Source organism: Haliotis rubra, unplaced genomic scaffold (genome assembly GCF_003918875.1).
Source record: "Haliotis rubra isolate DU_JTF1 unplaced genomic scaffold, ASM391887v1 Scf132, whole genome shotgun sequence".
NCBI lineage: Eukaryota > Metazoa > Mollusca > Gastropoda > Lepetellida > Haliotidae > Haliotis > Haliotis rubra.
Window position 1 is genome coordinate 1,511,953 of NW_025765248.1, and position 27,297 is coordinate 1,539,249.

At 43.1% G+C, this 27,297-nt stretch overlaps 2 protein-coding genes across 2 annotated transcripts; one reads left to right on the plus strand and one right to left on the minus strand.

Annotated features, from left to right (window-relative positions):
- Positions 1 to 4,247: 4,247 nt before the first annotated feature.
- On the minus strand, positions 4,248 to 7,781 carry LOC124267563 (C-factor-like). The gene is made up of 4 exons (XM_046702510.1): positions 7,708 to 7,781; positions 6,460 to 6,811; positions 5,815 to 5,992; positions 4,248 to 5,541 (listed from the first exon to the last, which is right to left on the minus strand). Exons 2-4 carry the CDS (start codon positions 6,781 to 6,783, stop codon positions 5,261 to 5,263), a joined length of 783 nt encoding a protein of 260 aa, XP_046558466.1. The 5' UTR covers positions 6,784 to 6,811; positions 7,708 to 7,781; the 3' UTR covers positions 4,248 to 5,260.
- Positions 7,782 to 8,947: 1,166 nt separating this feature from the next.
- LOC124267588 lies at positions 8,948 to 26,985 on the plus strand. The gene is given in 16 exon segments (XM_046702543.1): positions 8,948 to 9,255; positions 9,832 to 9,961; positions 11,304 to 12,722; positions 13,141 to 13,259; positions 15,324 to 15,355; positions 15,358 to 15,410; positions 16,627 to 16,712; positions 17,262 to 17,324; positions 17,526 to 17,617; positions 18,726 to 18,753; positions 19,781 to 20,361; positions 21,080 to 21,201; positions 22,430 to 22,567; positions 25,069 to 25,339; positions 25,930 to 26,032; positions 26,380 to 26,985. Coding segments are annotated over 16 exon segments (3,648 nt in total). The 5' UTR covers positions 8,948 to 9,049; the 3' UTR covers positions 26,585 to 26,985.
- The last annotated feature ends 312 nt before the right edge of the window (positions 26,986 to 27,297 follow it).

Below are 27,297 nucleotides of genomic sequence, written 5' to 3' on the forward strand. Positions count from 1 at the left end.
CACTGTCTGCCTAAAATACAGGTGCTAAGGCATCATTGACAGAGCAACACAATCAATGCAGCTTTCCTAAGCCTCATCCCACCAAGCATCCTGTTTGGGGTCAAGCTGAGCTGAGATGGTCTGTAGGTCTGTGAGCACCATACTTGTGGTCAGGTCTCCACCAGATTAGAGAATGTCCAAGACCTGCGTTACTTCAGGATTTCCTCCAATAGGAAACTGACATGGAGTGAAGTGACTGAAAGATCTACTCAAACAGCATTTGACTATCTCTGTGCGTGCATGACGAGAGAGAGGTGCGACGGGTGGCCTAGTGTTTAAGGTGTTACCTCGTCATGCCGAAGACCCTGGTTCGATCCCCCACATGGGTACAATGTGTGAAGCCCATTTCTGGTGTCCCCCTCTGTGATATTGCTGGAATATTGCTAAAAGCGGTGAAAAACTAAATTCACTCTGTCACTGGGAACTAACAATGTCTGTTCCTGTCGTTTATGGAAACAATAACTATAACATTAATCAGGTTGGCAGTTTCATGTTAATTACATCAGACTGATGCAGGGGACTGGATATTAATTAATTATTAGTTTAATTAGTGGACTACCTTGTCCTTGTCTCAGGAGATCACGTTGTTTGTTCACGGATGAAGGGTATGTCTGTCTCGAAAGGAATCTCATTACTTAATAACATTTAAGATCATGAATATGTTGATTGGTTGTTCATCTTGAACTTTTCAGATTCTTTGTACAAACATTTTTCTGTTTGGCTGCATGTTTGTTTGTTATATTTTGTTAAGTGTTATTGAAAAGTTTCTGTACCTGTGGTATCAATTGACAAGAATAGTTAACAAGTGGAGCTATTGCTTGTAGATATAATGCAGGGATACATCTCGAACTGGTTACAGAGTGATACTTAGTCCTAAGAGTCTGCAGAATATGTCAGCGAAACTTCACAGTTTAGATTTAAACATTTTTCAGTTCATGCTGTCAGATTTGTTAACAATGTCAAGGCTTTGTAAGGTGATTTGCATCACTCTGGTAACAGGACCAGTTTTGTGTTTGATGTTTTGATTGTTTACATTTTTTCTTTGTATGCTATGTTAATATTCAGTTTTAAAATACCTCTAACTTCCCAAAGTCCTAAATTTCAACAAAATAACTTTTCTTACAGTGTCCCTGCCAAGGGCTTTTAGTTTGGAATTCTAGATAGACAAGGGCTACCATTATCGCAAACGTAAGAACATTACGAATGATGTATACAGTGAAGCCTCGTTAATCCGGACGGTTGCGTTTCTCAGCAAATTCGTCCGGGATTGCGAATAGTCCGGACTTTGTATTAGGAACAATGTACCTTTTTGTTCAATGTGTAAGCTAAGGACACTCATTTTGGAATACTGCATTCATGTACCAACTACACACTGGCAGACTAAGCTTTGCGTAGTAAATTGTATCATCAGTTTAATCACATAATCAAATTAATGCTTTAGATTTTCATTGCTAGTCATTTATTAAAGGGCGATTGCTGGATATACTCCTCAGTGTAGACCCAATATTAGTCTTAGCCTGGCTGTTGGATGAGTTAAGATTAAGATATGGTATCTGTGCCATTGGGTTGATCATTGGTTGGAACAGATACACAAGACTGGTGCTAGATTGAGTAGAATCTATTTTCCCATGGCTGCCTATTTCATCGAGTCTGAACCCTCTTTCACATAAACATGATGAAATTGGTCATTGCTGCACCTTGCCGTGAAAACACTTTTATGTTGTTAGTGTCATTATGTTTTTTTACACTTTTATAGTGCCATGCTTAAGTGTATGTTTGTACATGGGTGTATACTAAGAAAGGGAAATATGAAATCTGGGCCTTTAACAAAGTGGGGTGGTGGGGTAGCCTGTGGTTAAAGCGTCCGTTCATCATGCCGAAGACCCGGGTTCGATTCCCCACATGGGTACAATGTGTGAAGCCCATTTCTGGTCTCCCTGCCGTGATATTGCTGGAATACTGCTAAAAGCGGTGTAAAACCAAACTCATTCACTCACTTTAACAAAGGTGAAGAAAATTGGAAAAACAAATTTTATAAGACATTGTTGAGACGTGATTAGATCGCCACATTGGGCAAGAATTGTTTCTGTATAAGGCGTTTAAGTAAACATACCGAAGGTACAGAAGCAAAAAATCCGAAAAAAGACATAATATACATTTTCCCTGCTGTTTGTAGAATAATAATTTCCTGCACCCAAATCATAAAAAGTTCATTTCTGTGTTCCTTATTCAATTATATTAACTGTTCTATGAACACCTAATGACAGATCAGATTATCTCTCCACATTCCAAAACATCTTAAATTTGACAATGTCAAGGCAAACTGTACTCTTGAATAAAGAAAACTATTTTTCATTCTTTTCAGTGATGTTTGACACCTTTCAGAATTTATTATATTTCATTTTAACAATTACGTTATGTGTCAGTATTTATGTAAAATGCTTGTTGTATAATTTGAAATGTGTAGGTTTTCCATTGCTAAGCATGGAAGCACATCTGTATATTTGGAGATGTTGATGTTGATACTGAAGTGTTCAATACTTGTTGTTTGTCTACTTTCAAGAAGATAGAAACCTGATAATCAGGTCAAACTTTATGAATGCCAGACTCTCAAAGTTTTATCTTTGCCACAATTTGGGGAAAAGTTCTAATTTTTTTCAGTAACTCTTTGCATGTGTTCCTGGAAGGTTTCATGGACCTATATTACTGACGAGAGGCATGACAGACTGCTGCTACTGTTTCTATCATTGTTTTAGAATGTCAATATTTTCTAAAAATATTTTCATGAATAAACACTTTTTTGTTGAAATGTGTATAGCTTTTTTATTTTGGTGTTCATAATGTATACGCGAAGTAAGAGAAGACCTGATTCTTTCATTTAACTATAGTAATATGGATTGGTTGTGTGTTCTTTGACTTGTATCCTCGGTTCTGGAGGTTAGTTGTTATGTTTACTTGGCCATAACACTTTGAGCCTATACTAGTCGCATTATAGATAAGCATTGTTATTATTGCTAGTCGACACCATTCTGGTCTATGTGCGACTCTAGACTGGTTCTTGACTGACATCAATGAAAAAGGTTCTATCTTGTTATTCATGGTAGTGGGGTAACCTATAGTCTGTTTGTTAAACAACTTTTATCCTAACATGTATAAAAGTTTGAGATTTAAATGTTCATTTGGCAAGGTAAAATTATGAGGATTCGCAATCTTAATTTCACTTAATTTGATTTACTTTTTTGTTTAAAGTGAAATTCATCAGTACGTTTTCACTGCAAACAGAGTATAGTGGTTAAAGCATTCACTTGTCACGCTGAATGCCTGGATTGGATTCCCCACATGGGTACAATGTGTGAAGCCCATATCTGGTGTTATTGCTGGAATGTTGCTAAAAGCAGGGTAACAAGAAGACAAAGTCATCAATATCCCCTGCAATGGCAAAATACTCTTCATGATTATGTTTACGAGTTATGATTATGTCAAATATTTAGGTGTGTATATAGAAAAGTGGAAGGAGAGTATTCACCAATTTCAGTCTATGTCGAACTTGTTGCCATGGAAATGCCAAAAATATTTTATTCAGAAATCCAAAACTACCAAAAGGCACCAGTACACCACCAGATCTATGTATGTGCCAAGTTTGGTGAAGAAACATTCAACGGTTTTAGAGTTCTGCTCGGAAAAGTGCACTACCACTAATTTCTGTTTTAGTCAAACTTGTTGCCATGGAAATGCCACAAATATTTTATTCAGAATTCCAAAATTACCAAAAAGGAACCAGTACACCACCAGACCAATCTATGTGTCAAGTTTGGTGAAGAAATAGTGAACGGTTTTAGAGTTCTGCTCCGGAAAAGAACACAACCACCAATTTCAGTCTAAGTCAAACTTGTTGCAATGGAAACGCCAAAAATATTTTAATCAGAATTCCAAAAGTACTAAAAGCCAGTACACCACCAGATCTATGTATGTGCCAAGTTTGGTGAAGAAATATTGAATGCTTTTAGAGTTCTGCTCCAGAAAAGACAAATGTGCACGGACGGAGTCCATTTTAATACCCCCCGCAAAACGCGTTGCGGGGGATAAAAAAATAAACCAGCACTCTTCAGGGTGGAGCTGAAGCCAGTTGTTTGGAGTGAATGTGAATGATAAAGATAAATAGTGTGTATGTTAGTTTCAGATTGAATTAATAACTACACGACACATGATTTAACACAACAAATACTTTATTAAGGCTGGCTTCTTTTACAAGGTCCCCAAAACCCTCAGTATATACAATAACACAAACACATATTACCAGTACTATTTTCTGAGACATATCCTCCAATATTTTTGCTGTGTTGTGGAATACTGGGTAAAAAAGTATATATAATCAAGTTATAATTATTCATTCACAATTGTCTCCCTTCGAATTTGACTGACAAAACACTTGTAACAGGAAAGTGATTTTTTTGACAGTTGTAATCTCCCTTGTAACCGTGACAACAATATGGGGACCACTGACCATGCTAAATATCTAATTCAGTAGATCCACAGATACATCAGTGCCAGTCACTGTCGAACGCTTTCAGTGCCCAGTATAACACAATATAGACAGAAATGTATGTTGCAATACAAACTTTTGTCAATAGACAACCCTTAGGGACCGCTTCAAAACTTGGCTGTCGGATAAAAATTGTAATAACTTCTCAAGTTTTTAAGTTTAGGGAGGGGTATTAATGGCCCTGGAAGTCCTCTAAAATCAACTTATCTTATTTCTCAGTGTTTCATACAATAACTAAAATTGACCAAAATCCCTTCTTATTTATACTACATTAGATCATTATTCAAACTGTGAACATTGAAATACTTGTCATTTCCTTTTCTAGACATTCCAGACTTTTGTTAATGTTATATCAAAACATATGAAAAAGTACAATAATATATTTGTCATTCACCATGACAGTATGTTTGTGAGTAGTAAAAAGAATTTAGCATTTCCAGAATAAAGTTTTGGGTGGGAGAGGAGGTGTCGCAAAACTTAAGGAATTCAGTTTTTTATCCTATTGAACTTTTGAACTGGTCCCTAAGTAAGACTACAGATGAGGTAGAATGTCTGTCACACAATATATTGTCTCTGGAACTTAGTGATGTTTTTCAACCTATCCTAAACACATCATCCCAGGATAATCTCCCACCTAGTCACGCCCACATCAACATGTTGCCATGTGTCCCTCCATCATCAAAACGGCAACTCTGTACGATCGTAAGTGAGGTATTTCCCAGAGTCCTTCATTGTGAGACTAGTTATGACATTCATGAGACAGTTCACCGAGTGCTCCACAGTGAACAAGTTCGGGACGCCCTTGTGGTACGGGCGGGACAAGTCTGTGTCCACAGTCCCAGGGTGCAACGCCACACAGATCACCTTGTTGCGACCTCTGCCAAGTTCAATGCTGAGATTCTTAGTGGCCATGTTCAGGGCAGCTTTAGACATCCGGTAGCTGTACCAACCTCCAAGACCTGAAGACGGAAACAAAATCCCTAAGTTAGTAAAGTAATGACATCAGCATTGTCACCAGGAAGTCGTTTTGAATTTGAATCGAGTTAAAGAAAACATGAATTGGCATTTGTGTAAACACACAATAATTATTTACAGACCACTATTATATACCTGAAAAAAACCCAGACAGACTGACACACACACACACACAAATATTTCATGTAAAGGATGGTGGCCAAGACCGACAAACAGATTTCAAGTTAAAGTATGTGAAGAGGAATGTTACTACCTACCATTATCAGTTATGGATCCAACCTTGGCTGACATGTTGACCAGGACAGCCGAATGTCTGGCTTTAGGCTCTGCTGCTTGCACCCCGAACACACCAACCCCCTTAGCAAGGAGGGGACTGAAGTACTTGGTCATCAGGGTCGGCCCCAAAGCATTGGTCATCATTGAGACCGACAGCCCCTGGCAGCAAGGAATTCTTATGGTGAATATTGGTGAATAATGGACAATGTGTTTGTTAGACAATAAAACGTAACCTGCATCACCACATACCCACCTCTTTCATATTTGACAAGGGCGGTGGTGTAGCCTGTTGGTCAAACGGGTTCGATTCCCCACATGGGTACAATGTGTGAAGCCCATTTCTGGTGTCCCCGCCATGATGTTGCTGGAATATTGCTAAAAGCTGCATAAAGCTAAACTCACTCACTCACTCATATTTGACAGAATGCTATTTCAGAGAAAGTGCAATTCAATTACATGAAGCAGTCATAAAATATAGAATTAGAACTTAAATTCCCATCAAAGCCATTCAAAATATAAAATAAATTTGTCAAAGTGTAGAGCAACTATGAAATGCAACAAAATAAAAAAATATAAGATACAAAAAGAAATTGATTTTAAAAGACTCTCCTGAATGCCACTATTACCTCTGAAGATACATCCTTGAGACTTGTTTCCCCACGCCCTGATGGATGCAGCATACCTGCGGAGTTGATGAGGAGATCCAGTCTGTCTGTTTCTTCTGCAATTGTGCGTGATGTTTTCTCTATATCACCCTCACGTGTAATGTCTAGCTGGTGGATGCGGAGCTGGTTCGGGTATTGTTGGGACAGCTTTTGAAGATCTGTTGCAGAGTCTGGGGATCGACATGTTGCTATGACAACAGAGTCTGGACCACGGGCAAGCAAGGTACGACAGAACTGCAGTCCGATTCCGCGACTAGCACCTTGGACAAGTGATATGGTTGCCATGGTTTAGTACATATCCAGCTTGAAGAATCTAGGGACAAAAAGAAACTAAATTATTATCAATAAGTGACATTTAGTCCCTGAAAATACACTACTCTAAAGGAAGTAAGGACCATGACAAGTCAGACAACTACAGTAGCAATACTAACATAAAAAAATCAGGTGAACCCTAACCCTAAAATGGAAACCTTTGAGTATAGTCTAGTATCTGAACTTTGACAAGCAGCCGCTGGGAGAGTGTGGTATTGCAAAATTCCTTGTATTAAAGTGCTTATGGCAATGTATGTTCATAATGACAATTCAGCGTGCCCATTTCTGTAACATTCAGTCAATGATAAATGAACTTCCACACATGTAAACTTGTAAATTGGAACAGTTTTCCTCAGACAGAATATGAAATAACCTATGTTACTTTTCATTGAAAAGTATTTGGATTCTTCTGGTTGACAAACAGGTCCAAGGGTCCCAACAGAAAGGGAACACCCTTGTCAAAATGCCAAACAAAAGTCAACACACAACTTAGTCAAAATGGCCACACTGACCCTTTTCTTATAAGTTATGTAATACTTTGAGCTGTTTAATTACTCTCGCAATGTTTTCTTAATTAATACTTTTAGATGTAAATATCAAAACCCTATGATCATTGGGTAGTGTTTTGATAACATGACAATAAGTAACCAGGACACCTTTACTGAGGGCTCTTCACCACACTCCCATCCCATAGAGCCTGGTAAACTTCAGGAGGCACAAGTGAAGGTAAGATGTTTATCATCCTCCACAGTAGTCAAGCAAGCGATATACTACGTTGTTTTTGCAACAATTAATGAGCGGTGTGTCCAGTTGCATCCATTTTATTCCTGACATATTTGAGAGAGTGCGTGTCGATGCCCCTGCAACAAAAACACGATTCTGAACACTTTCACTTGCCTGTAAAATGACCGACTTGATTTGTCTGGTTTATGTAAGCAACACATGGCATTGTTGACGGAAGTGACGTTCGCGGAGACCGACCAATCAATAGGGAGGTAACAAAATAGACCAATCAGAACACTTGTTAGATTTGTTTGAACATGGCGCTGATTTTGACTACGGTAAATTTGCTTTCTTAACTGTTCATGTTGTTTACGATGCCGTCTACTCACCAACACGATCTCTTGACCTTTTTAGCTATAAATCCCCAAATGACCAATGCAATATAGTACCAGGCAGGGTTAGGTGATCATGTTTTGTTTGAGTTGTTTTTCATGAATGATCGGTGTACAAATAGACTAGTATCATGATTCATACACGTCTTGAAGTTGAAATAGGATATAATATTGATACTTCCTATTGATGTCACACGTTCAGCGTTCTCCCCGGATTTTAAAATAACACATTTATGCAAAATCTCCTTACTTGTTGAGAAATAATAACGATACAAGAGCCATGCTCTGCATTTATCTCCTTGAACATTAACAACATCTACAGGTCCTGATGTAAACATGGAAAAACATGGATTTCATGGCTGAATAAACAGAACAATGCTGATGAAAACCGTTTGTTTATTAACTAGTTACATGTGTATCATAGTGTATAATATAATCAATATATGTTCTTGAAAAACTGCTTTGTCTCCGGAAGGCCATATACCTTTCATACATGCCAGTTGAGTTAGTGAATATTTTCCTTAAGATCAGTTTGTCTGCTGTGTGTCAGAATGGTGTATGTAATACAGGATTACGGTCAACTCATTCACACATTAAGTCGCTACCTCATTGACTTGTTTTCATAATTGTTTATCTAATTAATTTGAATTAGCTTTATATTAGCTTAATGAGACTTGTTATCTGATCATTAATTTCTCATGTTTTGACTGACAACTATGAAAACAGAGTTGGCTGGGCATAAATGTATTGGCTAAACCGTTTACAGATTTGCTGGTCCACGATAAAATGCTTATTATTATATTCGACAGGTGATCTGTACACTGCTAAAAATATAAAGTCATTTGATTGGGAACTGACATTATTGAGTATAGGAGAATGTTCTGGTTGAAGTTACACTGTAATACAGGGACCATGTGCACATAGCAAACTTAGCGTAAGGCGGTCTTAAGATCACTTTGTGCAATTGGCCTCTGCCCTACATGACCATGGACTAAAGAAGTAATTGAATGATATTGATAAGCTGATCTTAATCTGTATATTGAATTACTCAGCTTTAACCACAAAAACTGTTGTCTTACAATCAGAAATGGTGATGTCAATTGCTTTTTCTTTACTAGTGAAATATGGGGCGGAAGGACAAGTCAGTACTGACATATGGCCGTCATAGGAACCGTGTGATGGCCACAGATGTCTGGAGCTCTGATGAAGACAAGAAGAAGCATGTGTTTAGTTTCAGCTCAGGGGGGTCCATCAACCTGTCCTCTGCAGACAGTGATGTGTCCATATTTGATTTGTCAAAGAAAGAAACAGTGACCAAAAAGAAAACCTCGTAAATATATATTTTTCATTTTCTGAGTTTTAGTCATGATAGCTAGGCTCAATAATCCTTATGATTTTGTACAGGTTGTAAATATTCCAAAATATTTTTTGTGTAAATCAGTATTCATTTAGCGTGAGTCATGTTAAGATGTTTGAGTAGGTTTTGGAGGAAAATAGTTATACTTATCCTTTTCATGTTTTACAATTTGTGTATGATTTGAGCATGTTCAATCATGTCAAAGTAGCCTTTATATGTATTTACCTCTTTGTTATCCATAGTTATTACTAGTATGTGACTTTTTCGTAAAGTTGGAAATGATTTATTAATCTTTGTAGATATGCATAATCTTATTTTTCTTTTGAATCAAATTAAAGTTTAGGAAAATGGAAAGAAATACAAATATTCAGACTATTGCTTTTGTCTTTGGTAGTGTTTCAGTCTCACTAAAACATAAAAGCAGTTTATGAATAATGTATACTGCCATTTGTCCATCACATTGTCAAACCCTGTAAATGGACGTTGTATTTTTGTGAAGAGACTGCTTGTATTCTCCTTATGTGTATGTGATTGTTATGCAGTGCCAAGAATACCAAGAACACCAAGAACTCCATCACCTGCAAAACAAAGGGGGGTAAATAAGGAGAACCGTTACAACAGGAAAAATGGTGGAAATAAAAAGGGGAAAAAATTTACTGTTTTCTCAGAAACAGAAAAGGTACGTAAATACTTTCTTAAATGCTACATGCAGCATATACTGCCTATTCAGGGTTCAAAATGTACTTGTATTATATTGCTAATGTGGGGCAGTGGGGTAGCCTAGTGGTTAGAGCGTTCGCTCGTCATGCCGAAGACCCGGGTTCGATTCCCCACATGGATACAATGTGTGAAGCCCATTTCTGGTGTCCCCTGCCGTGATATTGCTGGAATATTGCTAAAAGCGGTGTAAAACCATACTCACTCACTCACTATTGCTAATGTGCACAGTTAAAATTGTTTTGTCATACTAATAAGATCTGGGGCCTCAACATACCAGGCACACATAAAAGTGTTATTATACTTGCACAAGTGTTTTGGCCAAACTCATAAATAATGAATATGTTAGCATTGATTGACATACTCAGTGAAACACATTCTTCTCATTGGTACATATAAACATCTTAATTAGCTTAACTAAAGGAAAAGGGGCACTGGTTGTCCTGTTGTCTATGTCACTGTAATTCGTTGTCACGTTCCATCACTTTACGATGCCTTTGATCTTTGGCTCGAATCTCTGTCCTTATTATGTTTTTTGGTTGGTGAGCACCATACTAATGTTCATGTGTTTCACTAAAGGGATAACATCTGAGATTTGCATCACTTCAGGTTTTCCTCCCATATAAAGCTGACATGCTGTGCAATAGGGCTGCAGTGATTTGGTCCGATTCATCGAAAATCAAATCTTGACACCTTAGTTTCAATTTTCGATAACCATATCACTATTTCGATACAATATTTGAATACCTATTTAAATTATTTGCACATAAGAACGTAATTTTGACTCCAACTCGAGCAGTTTCGAGCACTGAAATAAAGCGAAACGTGATTGGTTGACGCCGGGCTAATTATCCAATAAGAATTGTTGTTAGTAGACATCGCCAGGTTGACGATGGATTTCACGCTGAAAAAGTTGACTCTGAAAGTTAAATAAAATTTGATGTTTTATTTGTATGAAGAATCGAATCGACAGTCCAATATAAAAAATCGAATTGAAGTCGAGGCGAATCGTTTCAGCCCTACTGTGCAATAACTAGAATGCTGTTTAAAGCAGCTTTAAAACCAACTCACTTGAATAAAATCTGGGGACCAAATGGATTAGGTGGCCAGGCTCAATGACTTGGTTGATTTATGTCCTCATATCCCAGGTGTGTGCTCATTATGTCAATCACTGATTTGCCAGACTGGTACAGACTGCTGTTATATAGCTGTAAAATGCTGAGTGCAGCGTTAATAACTAACATGAAGTCATTATAAAACTACAGTGTCTGTCTCAGCACTAACCCATTTTGATGGATTTTCAGGAGAGTTGTTCAAGCACAGGAGGAGAAAGTTTAGTGTTTTCAGCCAAGGCTGTGAATCAGAGGATTCTGCGGGACAGAAATGGCCTGACAGATTCCTCTATGTCCACAGGAAGTCCTGCTGTCAGACGACAAACTCGTAAAAACAGACAAAACACAACAAAGAAGAAAAAAGATGATCTTTCATACAACTTCAGCGAGTTTGATGATTACAGTCTCGTTGTTCTGTCTGGAACACCACAAAGTGCCAATAAGAAGCCCACAAACAAAGCCTTGACTTCTGGCATCGAGACAAGCACTCCTTTCCGAGATGCCAGGAAGAACAGTCACATATCGAAGGAGATAAAGGATGCCAATATATCTCTTATTGACCTTGTCGAAGACAGTCCTTTTGTGTCTGATCATCACAGTTTTCAAGACTCGCCACATTCAATGTCCGATATGACGGGTATAACTTCCAGCTATGGTGCCAGCCCATCTTTAGGTGTGTCTGGGAATGGTGCCAAGAGGTCAGTGGAGGATAATCTTTCTGTTGATAAGAACGTGAAGAAGTTGAAGGATGGTGGGGTGAAACTGCTACAGGATAGTATTCAGAACATGCACATATGTGAGCGTTCACGGAGACGTGTTGACCAGGACGATGTGAGCACGACCTCGACTCAGGCCTCATTCCAGCAGTCGCAGAGTCTGTTTGACAGCCCCATGGAGTCAAGGTCATCGCATCTGTCAAGGAACGTGTCAGACTCTAGTAGACAAATTAGTCCCTACAGTTGCGTGGTGCAGCTGCAAAAAATGAGAGATAGCCTATTACGGTCACAGCTAGGTGACAGCAGTTTATCGCCATTAAAGACAAATGTACATAACACACGCTCATTATCGAAAGAACCTGGAGATGTGTTTAGTGGTAGAAAGTTAAGGTCACAAGATGTGGATTTGCCAAGTGAAAATTCCTGCTCTAGAGAGGACTTTGGCTTGGTTGAGGAACAAGAAGAGGAGGAAGTTAGTACTGATTACTCTACAGAAGAGGAGGAAGAAGAAGAGGAGGAGGATCTCAGTGACATCTATGAGGACGAAGAAGATGAAGATGATGATACTTCAGATGCTGATACTTCAGATGCTGATACTTCAGATGATGGGATGGATGAGACAAAATATTCTCTTACGGGTGATGTAGTGAGTGGTGTTTGGACAGGTGAGATGGTGTCAGGGAACTTGTCACAGGTAAAGGAGATGGAGCTGTCCCCTGGATCTCCGCAAGGATTACAGAAGTCAGTGTATTACTCTGCAGAGTCAGACGGATCCTTCTACCGAACTGCTGAGGGATCGAGTGCTGTGCAGCAAGACAAGCCAGGCAAAGACAAGAAGAAAAACAAGCATCTGGAGAAGACTTTCGAGGATGGAAACATGTCAAGGTCATTTGTGGTGAGTTGTTTGTTTCATATCTATTGATCTGGCTAAAAGTATGTTGTGACTGTTGAATAACACACATACTTTGAGTTTTATTTGTGTGTGCAGATGTTTTTCATGTAAAAGGTATCCGAATAAAAGGAATCTCTGGATAGTGTTTGATATAATCACGATCTGACCAAGGATCTCTCTCCATTGGTGTTTACACGATCCACTTTAATTCTGTTTGGTATTTTGTCACACTTTTTAAATGTTAAAAATGTAATCAGTATTTACCCTAAGGTCTGGACCTGCAGAGATCTACTGCTCTGGACCCTGCTCCACAAAGTGATTTTGTCCTGAGAAACTCCTTTAATTCATATAGACTTTCGAGGGTTCCTTCTTAAATGATTTTCTGACTCAAGTCGGCTAAATGTCTGTTGTTACTGTTCAGGAGATGCTGACGCCCAACAAGAAATCACGGTCATCCCCTCCACTATCGCCAAGACGTAAACTATTCCAGATGTGTGAACAGAAGGGGCCCGTAACCTTCCAGGATGTCATCCCTGAAAAGTAAGCTTAGTGACAACAGAACACACAAAACAAATCAAAAGAACCAAGTTTTGCTTCAATCTTATTTAGCGATCAATTTTGCGATGTCTAGTGTAGGAAAATTATTATTAGTGGGTAACTTTTCCTGTCAGGTTGCACCCAGTCCATGGCAACAATTTTACTGGTATAACTTTCCACTATTAAATAAGTGACTGTGTTAAGATTTTAGTCATCCTGTATTGAATCTTCTATCGTGTGTATCAGGTGAACTGATTACCACTACCAGATTACAAAAAGTTTAAAGAGGTCTGTTTATAACATGGTGCAGCCAATATTTTGATGTTGTAACTTGATTAATTCACTTGTTTGCACCTGGTGCAGGTAGTGAAAAAATTGAAATTGTACCATCATTCATCCAATCATTTCACTTTGCATAGTTCTCTGTATTGCTTACCGCCTCCATGGTGTAGTGGTTAGAGCGTCCGCCCAGAGAGCGGAAGGTCACGGGTTCGATCCCCGACCGCGTCATACCAAAACACATTAAAATAAGGTACTTGTTGGTCCCTGCCTGGCGCGCGGCATTAATGGGTACATCAAGGACTGGTCGGCTCGGAGTCAGTATAATGTGTCTGAGTGGGGTATTCATGCTTCACTGCGGCATGGTATCTCAGTGGGCTAGCACTATAAAACCAGCTTCAGTCTGGGCTAGTACAAGCAGCTGCACATACGCATGCACGTCGTCATATGAGCGAAATATTCTCAAGCACGACGTTAAACCCAATTTCACCTCACCTCACCTGTATTGCTAGTTGTAACTTCATCACGTGTGTTATGTTTGATAGAATAGTGGAAAAGACAATGTATCAAAACTAACAACCAGACATCAGCCATTTTCACAAATCAGTGCAGTTAACATATTTGTTGTTACCTCACTGCTCTGAGGAAACAGTGCGTGGTTCATGTGTTAGTGGACTTTACGACAGCAGTGGTCTGTCTAGGATTCCAAACCTAAGTGAAGGGACTTTGTGAAGAATGGTTATTCATCAGAAGCTAGTCCTGATTCAACAAGAAAAAATCTATTATTATATTTACTTTTTCTGTCATTTATTTTTCATGCTTATTCAGTTTCACTCTAACAAAAATGAAGCATGAATTCAGAATTCTATCTGTCAAATGCTACCAGTCAGTGAGGACGACCATCATTGGAATCTTACTTATACTCATTACAAGTTGATTGTCTCAGGATATAGGTCTAGCATGGATGTCAAAAGCTGTTGGTTTAATGACAAGTCATCAATATTCTAGCTACATGAGGGACAGTGGGGTAGCCTAATGGTTATAGCCTCCTCTGGTGACGACAAAAGCTGTTGGTTTAATGACAAGTCATCAATATTCTAGCTACATGAGAGACAGTGGGCTAGCCTAATGGTTATAGCGTCCTCTCGTCATGCCATGGGTTCAAGTCCCAAAATGGGTACAATGTCTGAAGCCCATTCCTGGTGTCCCCTGCCATGATATTGCTGGAATATTGCTAAAAGCGGTGTTAAACCATACTCACTCACTCATTCACTCAAGCTATATGAAGGTGGCAACCAGTGTTTGTTTGTTGTTTAATGCTGCACTCAACGTGGCCACCAGTGACTAAACATGCTGAAAGAACACACCATTCTGAGTGCCTTGACATATAATGAATCAATGCTCAGAGCTTGACACTTAGTCCCGTTACTGTCCCCTTACAGCATAATATACTTAGGGCCCAAAGGATGTGAATGACTATACATGTATTGGCTATGCTAGAGTGAGTGAGTGAGTTGGGTTTTACGCCAGCTTTTAGCAACATTCCAGCAATATCACGGTGGGGGACACCAGAAATGGGCTTCACACATTGTACCCATGTGGGGTATCGAACCCGGGTCTTCGGCATGACGAGCAAACGCTTTAACCACTAGGCTACCCCACCGCCCCTATGCTAGAGATGTATAACTTCTTTCAGCATGATGAAGAAGATGTACTTCGGCCCCAAAGGATGTGAATGACAATACATGTATAGGCTATGCTAGCAATGTATAACTTCTTTCACTTCAGCATGATGAAGAAGATTGTGAAGATTGGTGAGGGGTGTACGGTGAAGTCTTTCGAGCTCATCGCTGTGGGAACTCAGTCGCCATCAAGGTAGGTGTATGTCTTAATGTTCTGGATGTATTTGAAAAATGAAATATTGAACTACAGTAGAATACTTTTATAATGAACACAGATATAACAAACTGACGGCTATAGCGAACTGATTTAAAAGTCCCAAATAAACCTCTGTATATTATCATATAAAAAAGACGTGAATAACGAATTCTCTATAACGAACTTAATGGCAATAGCGAACTGATTTGCAATCCCCGGAGTCCCAGTTAACACTAATTAACGGTGTGAATAACGAACTGAGCGAACTCAATCCGTGTCACTGCCAATAAGCGGTGCTCACTTTGAAATCAGTGTATAGCAAACGAGGTATCATTGCTAAATCATCACAAAGTCAACCCTGACCTCGTCAGTGATTGGTTAACTTCTCAGCTGCCAGGATACCTCGAAAAGTACGAATTTGCCGATTTGAATGAGGCTGTAGCACGTATGCAGTCAGGCCAAGCATGGACAAAGTAAGATCACAGACTTTGTAGTGGAACAATGTCACTGTCGTATGAATGAATAAACTGAGTAGGAGTGAATATGGACTGTACAGTATGTCTTTATTGTTCTTTCAATGGAATTTTGTGAATAGCGAACTACGGATATAACAAACTAATTTCAGTGGTCCTTGGAGTTCGTTATAAAGGTATTTTACTGTATATTAGATTAGTTCTTGCCATGCTTGCTGTTGTAATCACACCATTCTCTGAACCATTGGATTTTCTTCATCAGGTTGTTAATGTTAGACAATGTTTGTGTGTGTTTTCTGCTTATTATGGACGGATGTTTATGTAGATGGTTTGATTGTTGGTTTGTGCTGCTGTTTTACATGTTGTTCCTTCTTCATTCCATGTTCAGTCTGTACCAAAATCATTTGAGTCTATTGCCAGAACATAGCTAGTATTTGGCAAATAGTTATTTTGAGACTATTATGAGCTGAGCTTTCTAGACTAGACAGAAGTGACAGTGTACTAAACTCAGACCAGTGACTAAAACATCATTTGGAGATCTCCATAAGCATGTATGAACATGATATATAATAACTATTTTCAAAATTGTGTCTGCAGAGTTGTTTCACTACTTTTCTACTAGGCAAATGAAGTCTGCAACTTTAGCCATCTGTACTGTAACCGTAGTAACACACCAAATAGACTAGTGCCTCAATCTGTTCTTTATATCAGTTTTGACCACTGTTACTTTCCCTTTTCAGATTATTCCAATCGAAGGCGACTTTGAGGTGAATGATGAACCGCAGAAAACATTCTCTGAGATTCTGCCAGAAGTTGTTATCTCAACGTAAGTCCCCACCAAACAGAATATAAACTATGTCATGACCTGTGAGTAAGTGTAATCCCTGGTCTCTCACCACCTTGTTTGTGCTCATATGCTTCATAAAATGTATGACCTGGCCCCGATTGCTTGAAAGAAACTTAAGTCTGAGTTTTGACTTAAGTTAGAGTTTTTACTCAAATTTGAGAAAATGCATTTCCCAGAATGAACTGAAATTGATATTAAACTCAAACTTAATAGACAATTTGAGTTTGGAGGATAGATTACTTAAGTTGTTTGGGCTTTTTTATTTCAAAAATGCATTTGAGTTAAAACTTCAGCTGTTTCAAATTGTCAAACTCAGTTTGAAATTTGAGTAAAAACTTAAGTTTGCTTTGAGAAATCGGGGCCTGATTATGATCCTTAGTCTGTCAGTGAATACTATAAATGTTTCTGGGTGAAAATGTTTCTGGATAAAAAAAGTCTATCATAATGGAAAAATATTGGCCATGTGTCAGAAATGTGGCATCAAGGGATGTTCAAAGTGGTCTCTTAATCACTGCTTGTAATCCACAGAGAACTTAGCGGCCTCCACATCCAGGGTAGGAATACCACACCCAACTTCTGTCGGGTCAACAGGTGAGTGCCAAGATAGTTACACAGACACTAAGCATACACTCACTGCCACTCACAGTTGGTGCTTGTATAAATCCACAGATAACAAACTCACCTTAAAATCTGAAATTGAAAACTGACCCAACAGAGATAACGCTAATCATGTTTAGTATTGCATGTGTAATTAATGTTGTCAGTGATCCTTATCTTCTTCCATGTTTGTAGTGTGGCGTGTGTGCAAGGCTGCTACCCTGACCAGCTGCTAGCACAGTGGGATATCTACAACAAGAAAAGGAAGTCGGAAAATGATCGACCAGGTGAGAGACTTTCCTGTGCTCATATCCTATTGCTCCTCATCTTCATCTTGTTAATTGCTGATTTTCCATCAGAATCAAACAAATATTTTTGACAACATTCAACTGAAAATATGAAGAAATTGTTTTGGAAAGTTAACAGTTAGTTTATCATGGGTTTTTCACTTTTCTCATTGTTACATCTGGAATGGGCAGAGTTGCCTCCCTTAGCACTGCTTCCTCATGGTTGTTCAAAACCAAATAATTTCCCATTGGGTCTATTATTTTTTTGGAAAATTACCTTAGCCCTCAATAACTGATGCATGTACACATGTACATAGTGTGAACCTAAAACAGCAATACAAATATAAAAAGACAGCACTAGATGGCCAGTTTCAATTACTGGATGACTCTACATTGAATAAACACAAACATAATAATAAAGTAAATATTTGTATAGCGCCAGTTCCAACATATTGCTCAAAGGCGCTTAGGCAAAGGCTATGTTGAACAAGTGGGTTTTCAGTTGTCGTTTAAACTGGTCGAGATTGACAATGTTCTGAATGTGCCGAGGAAGACGGTTCCAGAGACAGGGGCCGGCTTTGGAGAACGATCTATCCCCATGGTGTCTTTTCTTGGTCATAGGAACATCAAGTGCTCTTGATGATCTTGACATGAGATCTCTCCTTGGAGTGTAGGTTGATAGGAGTTCACTGATGTACTCAGGAGCTACACCATGCTTCACCATGCAACCGCCTCCGTGGTGTAGTGGTTAGAGCGGAAGGTCGCGGTTTCGATCCCCGACCGCGTCATAACAAAAGATGTTAAAATATGGGCATTAATGGGTACAACAAGGACTGGTCGGCTCGGAGTCAGTGTAATGTGTCTGAGTGGGGTATTCATACTTCACTGTGGCATGGTATTTCAGTGGGCTAGCACTATAAACCAGCTTCAGTCTGGGCTAGTACAAGCAGCCGCACATACACATACATTCTTTTTATATATTCCTCCTTGGGTACTTATAAGCATTTAAATGTCCATTTAAATTCCCTACTTACAGTTGTAACAATATTTGAATAAAATATTTACAAAACAAAACTACGCTTTGTCTTGTGAGACCACTCTCTTACAGGGCCTTCCGCCCCTACAGCCAAGAGCAGGTAACTCTAGACCGTGAACCTCGTGACTCACTTTCCATGCTGTCGCTAAAAACCGACAAGACGGGTCCATACCAGAAGGTTTTTCCTTGCGACTAAGAGAGTTATGAGTGTTTCAGAAACCGCAACTGTATGTATGGTTCTCTTTTTTCCTGCATGGGCTTAATTGGAGGTTTTTTCTGAATTTTTCATTCATAATTTCTCGTTGTAACTTGGTACCTGTCGCGGGTCGGCTCGCTAGTGCGGTCAAGATGGCGGACAGGTCCCTTCGCTAGCCTTCCTGTTCATTGGTTTCCCATGTGGTTTTTCAATGTTACAGGTGGTTTTAGTGGTTTTTATTTGTATCTTTGTAACGCAGTAGGGCGATGTCTACTGCTCGATTTTCTATATTACGCTAAAACCGTGAATTGTTAGTTATGCTGCAGTGTGTACTAGGTTGTCAACTGCATGCCACGCTTGTCGATTAGTTGTGTCGCCTACGCGCCTTTTACATGTATTTGTATGTGGGTATAGGGTAGATTGCTGCACAGGTTTTTACTTGTTGCAGTTTAAACCCTGTACTTCGCGGCCTTGCTGCAATTCCCGCACGGGATACCCACGAGGTTCGCTTACGCTGTTTAGTGCAGAAGGAACATGAGGAAGAGGGGTGTGCGGCATGTGCCATGTTCTCGCCCCAAACCATTCGGCGAGGCGGATAGACACGCTTGTTTTACAGCAACCTGCTTCGGGCGGGGTGATCTCTGGGCACAGGATCCCCCGGCCCAAGCGCCCCATAGTAAAAAGGGTCCACGGAGCCGCTTCCCACGCCGGAGCCGGGCTCCCAAGAAAGCTAAGGCGCACCAAGGCGGCTTCGCCTTCACGCGACTCATGCCCCTTCTGCATCTCCTACTGCTTCCGCCTCTGTACCCGCACCCCCTCTTGATTCAGCACCTGTAAAAGTGTTCCTGTTGATTCGCTAACCGCTTTTTTCCAGGAGCAGATGTCGCCAGTCAAGTCCCTGATTGATACGGCGCTAGCGGGTTCCGTGAAGGAGCTCAGCTACCGGGTCGCCGGGGCGGGCTGACACATCTGGGGTTATTGCGCCCGAAGCTCGCTCGAGAACGCGCGGCCCCGGGCGGCTTGATCCTGGCTTCGCCCTGGTGATGGCATGCCCTCGGCGCCTGGTGGCGCACCTGGCTTTATGCACTGGTCTGTCACAGGTGCCTGGTGCCGGGCGATACAGGTTTGCCCCTGTCATTGCCTGGTGTCCCGACTGGCGGTCGCCAGGCGCCTCACCAGTTCGGGATACTCGGCGCCTGGCAGCCAGTCAGTCTGGGCTGCCCGGAAGCCTGTTGCGCAGGTTCCTCTCGGCGACTCGGGCCACCTGGCGCTGGTTCCTCCCGCAGGGCGATGTTTTTCCCCTGGCTCCTCTTGACCTTATGAGTTTTTCTGGTCCTGCCTCTGGCGCCTCCTCGGCGCTCTCTCAGGAGTCTGAGATTATGGCGGCCGAGGATTCTGCCGAGGTCGATATGGAGGAGGAGGAAGGGACGGTGGAATCGGAGGCGGAGTGCCGCACTTCCTTTGCCTCGCCACCGCGCAGGTTCGGGATAAGATCGCCAAGTCCTGCCGCAGGTGGCTGTTCCCGCCCCGCACCCGACCCCGCTGGAGTTTCGCCCCGGGAGGCGCGCTCGACCTAACCGGTCGCAGAGGCACGCCACGCATTCTCCCATCACTGGTCAGTGAGGTGGTGAATCCGCCCTGGCTGGTACTCGCCGCCGCTTTGATTTGCCTGACGAGGCAGGCGGTACCAGTTAGGTGAGGAGACGCTTCAACCACCAGTGGTGGACGAAAGCGCCTTTGCCTCAGTCACGCTAGAGGGTCGTTTTCGCCCTCCCTGGCCTCGCCAGGCAGGGCAGGCGCCCCCTTTTCCGCTAGTACGCCACTGCCGCTGAAGTCTGCCTACCGGTCATTCAAGAATGTTACCGTGCGCCGCCCAGCAACTTAAAGTAGCCATCCATTCAGCCTACCTGTTCGCGCTTGCAGGGACAGCTGGTGGCCCACAGCGCTTGGCGGTGCCGATTCATCGGAGTCGGTGCTCGCTGCAGTTAACGGATCGCACTCGCGATCTGGCTCGACAGCATTCGTGCTGTGCCAGCCAGATGATGGGTGCCGCCATGGGCTTGCGCCGCCTGTGGCTGTCTGTGGCGCTGCATTCGCCGCCACACAGCAAGCTCTACTGTCATTGCCCTATACCATGGGATCTTCCCTGTTCCCTGGGGCCTTGCAGGTGGTAAGGGAGGCCGCTGGAGGCTGTCTCTACCTTTAAGGACTCAAAGCCTTTGTTGAGCAGCCCTCCTCCTCCTCGCCATCGGCCCTCCCCGCTATGCCCCCGCTACCCTTCTGCCTCGGGCTAAGGATGTTGTTAAGTGGGCTGCCCCTTTGCAGTCCAAGCGAGCAGGCGACGAGGCAGGGGCAAGCCTGCTCCAGCGCAGCAGTCTTTTCGGGCAAGGGGAAGCCAGCCCCGCTTCCCACTGATTCATTCCCCAGAGCCTTGTTGCCCCCACTCACGCAAGCCGAGACTTGCCGACGGTGGGGTGCACTGCCTCTTGCCACACGCCCCTGTCGGGCGCCGGCTGTCCCTATTCCTCCGGGAGTGGGAGGCAGCCACCTCAAATCCCTGGGTCCTGTCCACGCCAGGGATGGCCATTTGCCACAGTGGAGGCGCCGATCCTCCGGCCCTTTCTCCGGGTTCGCACACGCCTGTGCCGACCCCCCCGCTGACAAGGCGGATGTCCTCCGCGTCGAGGTTCAGTCTTTACTGACCAAGGCGCCATCGAGGTGGTTCCTGTGAGTCAGCGAGAAGAGGGGTTTTATTCCACCTACTTCCTCGCGGACCAAAAGGACGGAGGGTTCAGACCCATTCTGAATCTCAGAGGGCTGAACAAATTACTGGAGGTGCCGCCTTTCAGGATGGAGACACTCAGGTCAGTGATCTCCTCCGCCGAGACAGGGATTGGCTTACGCCAATCGATCTCAAAGACGATACCTCCATGTTCCAATGCACCTCGAATTCAAGAAGTACCTCCGGTTCTCCTTCGACGGACGCGCATACCAGTTTCGCAGGCTCCCCTTCGCATCTCCACGGCGCCAAGGGTGTTCACCAAACTTATGCTAATCCCAGCTCAGTTAGCCAGGTCTCAGGGCAGGTGTTGTCACCCGCATCTGGACGATTGGCTTCTACGGGCCTTAGGGCTCAGTTAAGCAGAGCCTCCACACTGTGTGCTGGATACTCTGGTGTCACTGGGCTGGATTATCAATCTCAAGAAATCAGACCTCGCTCCGACGCAGGATCTGATATTCTTGGGAGCCAGATTCAACACGGCGCTTAGGGATTGTTTCTTGTTCGACCGCATCGCCAAAGTCCGGGACTGTGTTACAGTTCCTCCAGTCCCCCGCTAAGGCCGCCCTAACATGGCTTCGCTGCTCGGCAACATGGGCGCTTACAGTGGACGGGTTTGGCGCGGCGCTGCTTGAGGATGCACCAATTCAGCAAGCATTAGCTCAGCTGTGGTCCCACTCGCAGGGCTACGGTAGATTATGCTCATAACGCCAGAGTGGTTAATCCTCACTTGGCGATGGTGGACGGACGTCGGAATTTGTCCAGGGGATCCCCTCGACACCCTCGACACCTTCCCTTCAGTTCAGACGGACGCCCTCACAGGTTGGGGGTCCTGGCGAAGCACTCAGCCTCCGCCTCTGGTCGGAGCAGGAGGTCAGCCTACACATCAATGTGTTAGAACTGAGAGCAGTCCGCAAGGTGTTCGAAAGTGCTTCCGGTGTTGGTGCAGGGCCGTGGTTCGCTCTAGAAATGGACAATCAAACGCCATGTCTTACATTCTCAAGCAAGGCGGCACAGTGTCTCCGCCGCCCTTCAGGAGGCGTGGCAGTTTCTACTGTGGTGCGATCAGTTCAACATTCGGTTTTGCCTGTTTATCTCCCCGGGTAGACAACGCCCCGCAGATGCTCTCTCACGGGCGATACTAGCCCCACACGAAAGTGGATGCTCGACCGAGATATTCGGATTATCTCCCAGTTGTTCGGTCGTTTCCAGGTGGATCTGTTTGCGCCTGGGGTGACGAACCAGATTCCTGTGTTTTGCTCCCGGATTCGATCCGGTGCGTTAGCCAACGCACGCTTTCAGCTAGATTGACGGACAGGGTACTGTATGCCTCCCGATACCACTGATTTCCAGGGTCCTGTCGCGAGCTGACCGCACAACCAGCTCGGCTACTTGTGCTTCTGGCACCCCTTTGGTCGGCAATAAAGCTGGTTTCCGTAATTTCAGGTTTCTGGCTCAGCCTCCTGTTCTATTACCTTTTCGACCGACCTCCTATCCCAGAACGGAGCGCCCCACCAATCCCAGGATTCAGTGGGTGGCTTGGCCGCTATCAGGGATCGCTTCCATGCGAAGCGAATTCCTGCACCAGTTGCAGACACAATTCTGGCTTCATGGAGGGATTCGACAAACGCTCAATATGAGGATAGATGGGCCTGTTATTCGCTGGTGTGTCAACAGGGGATTCTTGATCCCTTTCTACAGATTTAGTCTGTGTGTTAGAATTCCTCCAGTTCGTTGGAAGCCGGTCTAGCTGCTTCCACTGTTCGGGATATTCTACGGCTATTTCTGGCGCTTCATATTCCTGTTGACGGTGCTCTCTTGGGGCAGCACCTCTTGTACAGCTTTTAGCAGGTGTGGACAGAATCCGTCCGTTGTCCGGACGGATTAGTCCTCGCGGGACTTGTCAATCGCTCTTGATTGGCTGTCCGTCCACTGTTTCACAATCTGTCGGCTCTTTCCCTCCAGCTGTTGACGGAAGACGGGCGCTTTGTGGCGGTGACTTCTGGCAGGCGGGTTGGCGATATTCATGCAATGTCGGCCGATCCCGCTTTACTGTTTTTCACAAAGACAGAGTTAGCATTCGCTGCCTGAGACTTACCGCCCTAAGAAGGATAGTCCCTTCCATGTGACGCTTCTATTGAGCTCCCAGCTTTCACTCAGCCTTCCCTGTCCGGGTACTCTCTACGACGCGCTCACGCCTTAGATGTCCGTAGAAGACACTTCAGGCTTATATCAAACTTAACAAGGGTACCCGTAAGGGTAACCAATTGTTTTGTTGTTATGGCGGGTTCAGGCTGGTCTTCCGCCACCAAGCAGACCATTTCTCGGTGGCTTGTCTCTGCCATACATATGAGTTATACTCAAACAGGGCGATCCCGCCTGTTGGGTTGAAAGCTCATTCGTTAGGGCAGTAGCTACATCGACAGCTTACGCTGCAGCCCTGCCCATTGAGGAGATCTGCTCCGCGGCTATTTGGAGCCGGCCCGAAAGCACGCTCATCCATTATTACCAACTTGACAGACTCTCCAGTGAGCGCTCGGTTCGGGTCAGTCAGTTCTCCAGTGGGCATGGTTCCACCTCTCTAGCCGCATTGAGCTTTCGAGGTTTTAAAACATTATTGTGTGAACCATTATCTGCCAATTTTAACACTGGTGTTGGGTTTTACAAATCTTGTTACATTTTTCCCTTGGTGATGGGTTTTATGTGGTGCTGGTTTTTTATTCCCATGTCTCTTGCTTTCTAACCGAGAAGCTCTAGACTAAACTGCCCTTGGAAACTTTGCTGTTCATATTCGCATTTCGCTTCTGGGTTTATTATGGACCCTTATCTTCACTTCCGAAAGTAGATTACGGGAAGGAGGGAGGGTGTGTCTCGCTCGCTGCATTAGCTGCAGGTTTCGCTGGACAAATTTGCATACGCTTAACCCTGACCCTGGCTCATGCCCCCGCCTGATTGGCTTTGGTGGACACGCGGACCGGTAAGTGTGCCTTTTCTGCTATAATTAGCTTGGGAAATTCCACTTTGTCGGGGTGTTTAAGCAGACAGAATGCCGCCCTGAGATCCGCCTTTAGGAGTCTGTCTTATGCTTATAAGTACCCCAAGGAGGAATATATATAAAAGAATCGAACTAACCTGTAGAGGTTTAAGATTCTTTGAATATATTCCTCCCTGGGTACTACCACCTCCCCTCAAGATTCTGTCTGACTTCGCTCAGCATGGAAAGTGAGGTACGAGGTTACGGTCTAGAGTTACCTGCTCTTGGCTGTAGGGGCCGGAAGGCCCTGTAAGGGTGGTCTCACAAGACAAAACGTAGTTTTGTTTTGTAAATATTTTATTCAAATATTGTTACAACTGTCGAGGGAATTTAAATGGACATTTAAATGCTTATAAGTACCCCAAGGAGGAATATATTCAAAGAATCTTAAACCTCTACAGGTTAGTTGATGACGATACCCGTGTTGTTGAATGTGTTCCAGTTTGTCAACCCATGGCAAGCCAAGAGCGTTCTCCAACAAGTGTGTGTGTCTCTGGCCGTGGCAGAGGAACAGTTAGAGTTTGAGCATCGAGATCTACACATCGGCAATGTCCTCGTACGAAACTACAGCACTGATAACAGCATTGCTTACTGTCTAGCTGATGGCGTTGTTGAGACTGAAAGTCATGGTGTTATGGTCAGCATCATCGACTTCACATTGTCTCGACTCAGGAAGGGTGAGTCCTGGTTTCAAGCAGGAAGAATATGAAGTTTGTCTTATCTCAAAACTCAGCTGCCTACACAAACAGGCGTTGAATCCAGCAAAGCATCAATTCCCCTTCTCTAATCTTGTCTCTGTTTCATTCCATGGAGCTTCAGAATCACCGGTCTGTAACAGGTGAGGTGAGGTGAAATTGGGTTTAACGTCGTGCTTGAGAATATTTTGCTCATATGACGACGTGCATGTGTGTGTATGTGTATGTGCAGCTGCTTGTACTAGCCCAGACTGAAGCTGGTTTTATAGTGCTAGCCCACTGAGATACCATGCCGCAGTGAAGTATGAATACCCCACTCAGACACATTATACTGACTCCGAGCCGACCAGTCCTTGTTGTACCCATTAATGCCCAGCGCCAGGCAGGGACCAACAAGTACCATGTTTTAATGTCTTTTGGTATGACGCGGTCGGGGATCGAACCCGCGACATTCCGCTCTCCGGGCAGACGCTCTAACCACTACACCACGAAGGCAGTCCGGTCTGTAACAAGACTCCAGAAATAGGAATATAAGTACAATGAAATGATCTCATCTTGATTGTCTCTTTCAGACGGCTGTACCGTGTTCTGCGACATATCAAAGGATGACAGTTTGTTTGAAGGCACAGGGGATTACCAGTTCGATATCTACCGGAACATGAAGGAAGAGAACAAGTGAGGCAACCTACATTGTAGCTGAAGTCACCCACATTAACTGTGTTGCACTGAAATATGAGTCTACTGCAGACGAATGGATGTCTCACAATCACACACTGTCTGTCACTCTCATGCTTTCATTCTCTCACTTTTTCTCCACACACTGATTCTTGCTCATTCTCACTCACTCACTCACTCTCACATTCTCAGTTGCATTCTCTTTTTTTATTGTCTTTTATTCAAACTTTCCCATACATTTAGATCATAATAATTGCATTAGTGATATTTGTTCATTGAAACTATGCCTTGTAGCTGTGTTCTGGATACCAACTCTCTACAATACTTTCAATACTCTATCCTTTCAGGAATGAGTGGGAGCCATTCAACCCTCACTCCAACATCCTTTGGCTCCACTACTTGGTGGACAAACTCCTCAAACAAAAAAGATACAAGCGTAACAGTCGGGAAGATCGGGAAGCTATGCGGTACTTGCGTCAGTTCCAGGCCGAGGTTCTTCAGTACACAAGCTCAAAACACCTTGTACTGGAGAGCCACTTCTTCCAGACATGACCATGAAAGTCCTGAACACAAGCTTCACAAGCACCAGCAGTGTGAAATGCTTACCTGAAAATACAGAGGCCTGAAATCAACTGTGAGCAAGATTGACATGAAATAATGAATACAGAAAGGGTCCATTTTCAGGAGAAGTTTTGCCTGATAGATGAGCAGACTCTAGATTCCAGACACATGCTGTCAAAACATGTGCCACATGACCTGTAGGCTCATATAGACAGGTGCTCTGGGGGCTGTCTTGGCTTTGTACAGTTTCATTCCCAAGGTTAAGAGGGTACTTACTGGTCAGGCTCACTGACCTGGTTTATGTATGTCATCACCAATTGAATCCGTGAAGATCCGGGTTAGAATTGATCTTCAGTAACCCATGCTTGTCGTAAGAGGCGACAAACGGGATCGGGTGGTCAGACTCGCTGACTTGGTTGACACATGTCATCGTATACCAATTGCGTAGATTGATACTCATGTTGTTGATCACTGGATTGTCTGGTCCAGACTCGATTATTTACAGACCACCGCCATATAGCTGGTATATAGCTGAGTGCAGTGTAAAACTAAACTCATTCATTCATCACCAATTGGATGTGCATGATGTCAATCACTGGATTGGCCGGTCAAGACTGATTATTTACAGTGTCTTCATATAGCTGTAATATTGCTGTATTCAGCGCTAGACAAAAAGGCCTCATTAGGATACAGTCTAAGCAGAA